Source organism: Capsicum annuum, chromosome 2 (assembly GCF_002878395.1).
Source record: "Capsicum annuum cultivar UCD-10X-F1 chromosome 2, UCD10Xv1.1, whole genome shotgun sequence".
Lineage (NCBI taxonomy): Eukaryota > Viridiplantae > Streptophyta > Magnoliopsida > Solanales > Solanaceae > Capsicum > Capsicum annuum.
Window position 1 is genome coordinate 146,263,719 of NC_061112.1, and position 6,250 is coordinate 146,269,968.

At 30.0% G+C, this 6,250-nt stretch overlaps 1 protein-coding gene across 1 annotated transcript; it reads left to right on the forward strand.

Moving 5' to 3' along the window:
• The first annotated feature begins 1,768 nt into the window (after positions 1–1,768).
• Positions 1,769–2,558, forward strand: LOC107854188 (ethylene-responsive transcription factor ERF096). Its single transcript, XM_016699183.2, has one exon. The coding sequence runs from the start codon at positions 1,818–1,820 to the stop codon at positions 2,526–2,528; it is 711 nt and encodes a 236-aa protein (XP_016554669.2). The 5' UTR covers positions 1,769–1,817; the 3' UTR covers positions 2,529–2,558.
• Positions 2,559–6,250: the final 3,692 nt, after the last annotated feature.

The following is a 6,250-nucleotide window of genomic DNA, read 5'->3' on the forward strand; positions in this document are numbered from 1 at the left end:
TTAGATGTGACTTAGACTTTTCGGGCATAGTTTGGGGTGGAAACAATGCATTTTTCCATTCAAGAATATTGATATTTTGTTTGGTGAAAATGATGAAATTTTAATTTGGCTTTGTAAAATTTAAAATGATGAAAAATAAGGGGAAATGATAACTAAAAATTAAAAATAAAAAATAAAAAAATTGACAGGTCAAACGCATGGGTTTCACCCCTTCAGTGAAGATGTGGTTGTGGCTTTTTAGAGGGGTAATAATTCCTTTTTAAAATAGTTCAGGGGGATCATAGGACCCCACAAAGTATAAGTGTGTAATTGAAATTTGGAGTAAGGTTGGAGGGTTTTTGACCATTTTCTCTTTATTTTTTAAAATTTATATTTATCCAAAGCGATATCCTAAAATAGAATATAAAATTATTTGCATTATAAGTGAAATACAAAAGGTTACATATTCAAATATCAAAATAAAAAAAATGATGTATCATAAAATAATAAAAATATTATAACAGTTTATAAGAAAGTAACTTTTAAAAATAATGCAGAAGAAATTACTAGACTATTTGAGGAAGGATGATCTTCGTTTTGAGGGGTGATGTAAATGGATTAAAAACTAACTTGTGATGATAATGTAACATTATTTATAATTTCTGTTATTTTAGAAAATAACATGAGTAAATGATACTTCAAAATATTATTGTTAAATATAATTAATGAAATAATCTCAATCAATAGAATAATGTTTTAAAGATGACTAACTTTAGGTGTATGAATAATTTATATTTTCGAACTTTATATTAAAAGAGATTAATAGATAAGAATATCAAATCAAGTAACAATTAAATTAAAGTTATATTTTAATTTCACAATATTAAGTAATGGGTAACGTAATAGCAGTAAATAGAAGAACACAAAGACAGAGTTAATATAAAATAAAAGTATAAGACCTATCTAAACATAGACATTTAAATACAGAAGGCAGACGACTTAAAATATGAATACAATATGTATAATATGTGGCAGAACACTATTATGAGATTTTAAAAAAAAAGTGTATGAATTTTAGAAGACTGTAATCCAAATAGATGAAATAGAACGTCTAGTAAACATGGCAATGATTCGAAATCAATTATGGTAGTAAATTTAAAGATACTAAAGATTGAACAATTCAAATTCAAAGTATTAAAACATTATTTTACAGAGAGTGTCCATGTCATATGATTACACATATTTTCTTAAATTTGACACATTCTTATTTATTTTTCAACAAAATGAACTTCATTTCAAGGTAAATGTAATTCAATTTGAATAAAATGAGAAGAAACTGACAGTGAAATTTTGAATAGTTAGAATCAAGATATATTCTAAAATGATGGTATAAAAAAAATGATATTCTAATATTTAGTTGTATCAAAATGTTATTTGATGATTGCGTATATATATTAATATTTTATTAAGTGTATATTATTAAGCACATTTCATTAAAAAATAAGATGAGAATTACATTTTAATAAAACCAAAATGATGTGATATATTCAAACTATTAAAATCTTTTAATTCGAGTGTGTATGCTAGTTATCTCCTAATGAAGGAAGCTCTAATATATATTTTGAAGGTTCCACGTTCTTTCTAGAACCTACAAATATTACATTGTTGCTTTGCTGTCACTTGACTGTCCTTGACTACAAAGATGTTAACCAACACGTGGGACATCCGTGTGCATTCAGTATGCCAGCTCACTCTGCCACATCACTAAAACAAAATCTATATATAGGCACACACTCATCCATGTCAGGCAGATTAAGTTTCTTATTTTAGAAAGGACTATGAATAACGACTGTACTCTTCCTACGCACAAACTTACTCGAAACCAAGAACATCACTACATGGTATCAGCTCTCTACCATGTTCTCTCCGGCACCGATGATTGTCGGATGGACGGTGAACCAGCTCAGCTTTTACGGGAAGTTCAAAATGTATCCACGTCAGATAATTCCATGCCACGTAGGGACATTATTATGGACTCGGACTCAGTTCAGCCAGGTGCTAGTAGTTATCACATTGGGAATTCTTTGAATGTGGAGTTGCAACAGGGGAAGAAGAGGAGGGGGAGGAGAAATACGAAGAAGGAATTTAGGGGAGTGAGACAAAGGCCATGGGGAAAATGGGCTGCAGAGATTCGTAACCCACATAAAGCTCAAAGACTTTGGCTTGGTACTTTTGCTACTGCAGAGGATGCTGCTAGAGCTTATGATAAAAAGGCTGTAGAATTTAGAGGTGAAAAGGCGAAAACCAACTTTCCTATTGAGGAATATATTGATGGTGTAGTTACTAATGATCAGAACAAGACACCAATGGTAGTAGTGGAAGATGAAGAAGCAGTACAAAATGTGATGAATGGTGCTGAGGTGGCGGCAGTGGGTGCTGTTAATAATACTAAAAATGCTGTTGAAAACGGTATGGAAAATGACAAGGATGACTTTTGGGAAAATTTGGAAGAGGATGGACTTGTCAAAATGATAACAAGGACTTGTTAATTAGCTTACGGTTGTCGTTTTCAGATCTCATTCTCTTCTTTTTCATAAAGTTCTTTTGAGTGGATATTAATCAGTACGGAGTGTTGGGAGATATTTTGTAGTTTTGAATTTGAATTTTGTGAGTGTTGAGGTGGGTGCCCATCCACCGTGGTCCGTGGATTGGCTAAATTTTAACACTTTGTTTGGACGGTTATATATATATATATATATATATATGTTACTCCCTCCGTTTTATTTTAGTTGATCTTCTTTTTAAAAATATTTATTTCAATTTAGTTGTTTCTTTTGATGATATCAAGAGTATTTTATTATGTTCTTCCAATACTACCCTCAACATTAAATGACTAAATAAAGTATATTTACTAAAATTTATTTTTTCAAAGTATAATTAATAAGGCTAATTTGATAAAATAAACTCCTAATAAATACTTTCTTAAAGAGAGTGTCGAGTCAAAAAAGGTCAACTATTTTAAAACGGAGGGAGTATAATATAATATTTGGATGAATTGTGTGGATCATTATTAACTGTTTTGTAATAACAATTTTATTGTTTGGTTTGGTGGTACGAAGCTATATCGTAACTGGTAAATTTACTAAAATATTATTAATTGTTATAAATATTAAATTTACTAATAATTATTAATTGAATAATTTTTTCTACTAATTTGTCATGAATTATGTCACATAAATATATTAAGTTGTTAAATTTACGTAATTCTAATAAAAGAAGAAAAGAGTAGATCAAAATAAATGTAATTCAATGCATTTTTTATAGTAATATTTTTTTATTTTTTTTAGTTTTTTGAGACGTGACAGCAACGAGAAATATAAAGTTTGAGTGCATCTGTTGTGTATGCTACAAGTGTGTTTGGTATGAAATTCAAAATAAAATTGTAGGAAAACAAATTGCTTCTGACTTATTTTTTTGTGTCTGTTACGCAAGTAGGAAAAATATTTTCTAAAAATATTTATATATATTTAATAAAAATAATGAGAACGAATAGGACAAGGGGGAGCTTTGTGGGTGGGGTAGTGGAGCGAGGGTTTGGGGTAGGAGTAGCGGGTCGGGTAAGAAAATAAGTTTTGAAAATAAAAAAATTATTTTTTTTGAGGAGAGGGGGGCTGGTAGGGGTGAGTGGGTAAGAATTTTTTTATTTTATTGAAACGTTTTAAAAAGTAAAAAAAAATGGTGGGAAAGAGGGACTGATAGATGGGGGAAGGGGAAGGGGAAGAAGGGTGGGATAAGAAAAGGTTCTGAATTTTTTTTAAAAAATAAATTTAAAATGGGGTGGGGTGAGATACGAAAAAAGTTTGAATTTTTCTAGAAAAGAAATTTAAGGAGTGGGGATGAAGGTTGGGGTAGTAGATGGAGTTTAATAATATAGGGTGTAAACACCTAATTTTTTACCAAACCTAAGTGTTTTTGCTATTTTAGTGTTCAATTTCGTTTTAGGGTCTAAATTAGATATTTTAAATTTATCTTATTTTTACTAAATTTATTTTAAAATTTTTTGAAAAAACTACAAAAATAGAGTCACATTTTAAATAAGTTTTTATTTTTATTTTTTATTTATTTTTAGAAAAAAAAAAGAAAAAAAAAGAAATTTTTCTAAATTATATTTGTTTCTTCTTTCAATTTTTAATAAAGAATGTTGTGATATTAATATTTCTTAACCATATTCCTAAGACTAGCTAATTAACTTATCTTGTATTTTTGTTAGTTTTAAAATAGACTTTATTATTTTTATTTTATTTAAAATATTAATTAAAATTAAAAAAAAAAAGAGAGAATCCTAAACTACCCAAACCACCCACAAGTCCCACTCTCACAAAACCTCTCCCCCGTTTTCCCATAACACACACACACGACAAACACACACACACGACACAAATAAACACATACACTAATTATATAACACACACATGCACGCAAAAATCAGGGGGGAGAAGAAAAAGACAACACACAGGAGAAGAGAAAAACAACGGAGGAAAAGAAAACCAAGAAAAAAAAACAAGCAGACAAGTTAAACTTCGAGTTTATCGTCCACGGTTTCAAGTTCGTGACTCCTAGAATCAATAGATTATAATAATTTTATCGTTGGGAATCGATCTTCTCAAAGGTATATCTCAATCACCCTTGTATAATTCAATATTACAATTATTCGGGACTCGATTTCAATATATTATAAAGTCTTTTTTATCACGTATCTATCTAACTTGCATTTAATCTTAATGTAATGTATAAAGCATGTCAGACTTACTATCACTAGATTTAGTAAAATTATTGTCATGTTCTATATATTATTGTATGTTCAGGTAAATATTTTTTTATTATTATTAGTTGGGGTAAGCTTCGTGAATGTCTGACGTGTAGGTTTGTATACTAGGGTTGGTTGTGTTTCATGTGTATATTGTATATTCATTAGGGTAATATTCTAAAGGGTTTGCATGATCTAAGCAATTTTTTTTGAAAGAAAAATTACAATTAGGTCAAACTGTAATATGTCACTCTATCTCATATTATCGTTAACTTGTCATGTTTCTGATATCTTGGACAAAGAAAGATTCTAAAGTATCAGAATAATATTTTTATGGAATGACAAATTAAAGAATAAGATAAATTAAGAGAAATGGGTAGATTTGGGGTTTTTAGCTCTGGGAAAATGAGTAGTAGGTAGTAACTGTAGTCTTCAGTTTATGATGCTTTTGTGGTTACGTTGGTCGGTTCTGTTTAGTGTTGTTCTTATGGTCTAGACGCATGTAATATCTGGTTACATTATCTATGAACAAAGTTATGTTTCTAGTAATTCTATTGTTCGGCTGGCAGTTGATTTGTTTTGTTATTTGATAGATCTGAATGTTTTATTTTAAAAAAAAAAAAAAAAAAATTGTATTCTTTTTTTTTTATTTTATTTTCGTTGGTAAGGGAGTGAATTCATAAAATAACGAGTTAGGTTCTTAATCGCAAATAAATTAAGTTTTAATATACAAGTGAAAATTGACGATGAAGTTGGAAAGCCCTGCTACCGACCACTCGTTATAATTAAATTAATTTACTATTTGAAGCCAATTGAATTGGGTTGGGTAGGTTTTAAACCCATTAGGTGCTTATTTAGATTAGGAAAATAGGGAGACGACTCATAAATGCCATAAAGACGCGAGAAACGTGCCAAAATTTGTGGTGAGGCCAAAAAGTACTACTATCGGTAAACCACACGTCAATATAATAAATAATTTCAAAATAAACTAAAAGCGGGAGGCAAACAACTTTTAGGTTAACAAATATTTTAAATCCAAAAAAAAATTAATTTAAGCCAGACGTAAGTCATTAAAGTGACCGTGCTAGAACCACGGGACTCGAGGGGTGCCTAACACCTTCCCCTCGGTCAACAGAATTCCTTATCCGGATTTCTAGTTCGCAGACGAAAAAATAAAAAATTGAAGAGTCATTTCCTTTTGAATAGGGATTCAATAAGGTGACTTGGAACACCCAAACTCAATTCCAAGTGGCGACTCTGTAAGTAAAGTAATCCCTTTTCAAAACGTCACTTTAATCGGAAAAAACCGTTTTCTCTAAAACCAACTCCCTAGCGGGGTCGGATGCGGTGAAAAATAGGGGTGTGACAGATGGCGACTCTGCCGGGGATATAACTAGAATTTGAGCTTTTATATTGACTTAATTGGCTTTATTTAATTTTGATATTGTATATTGTTGGCCTAAA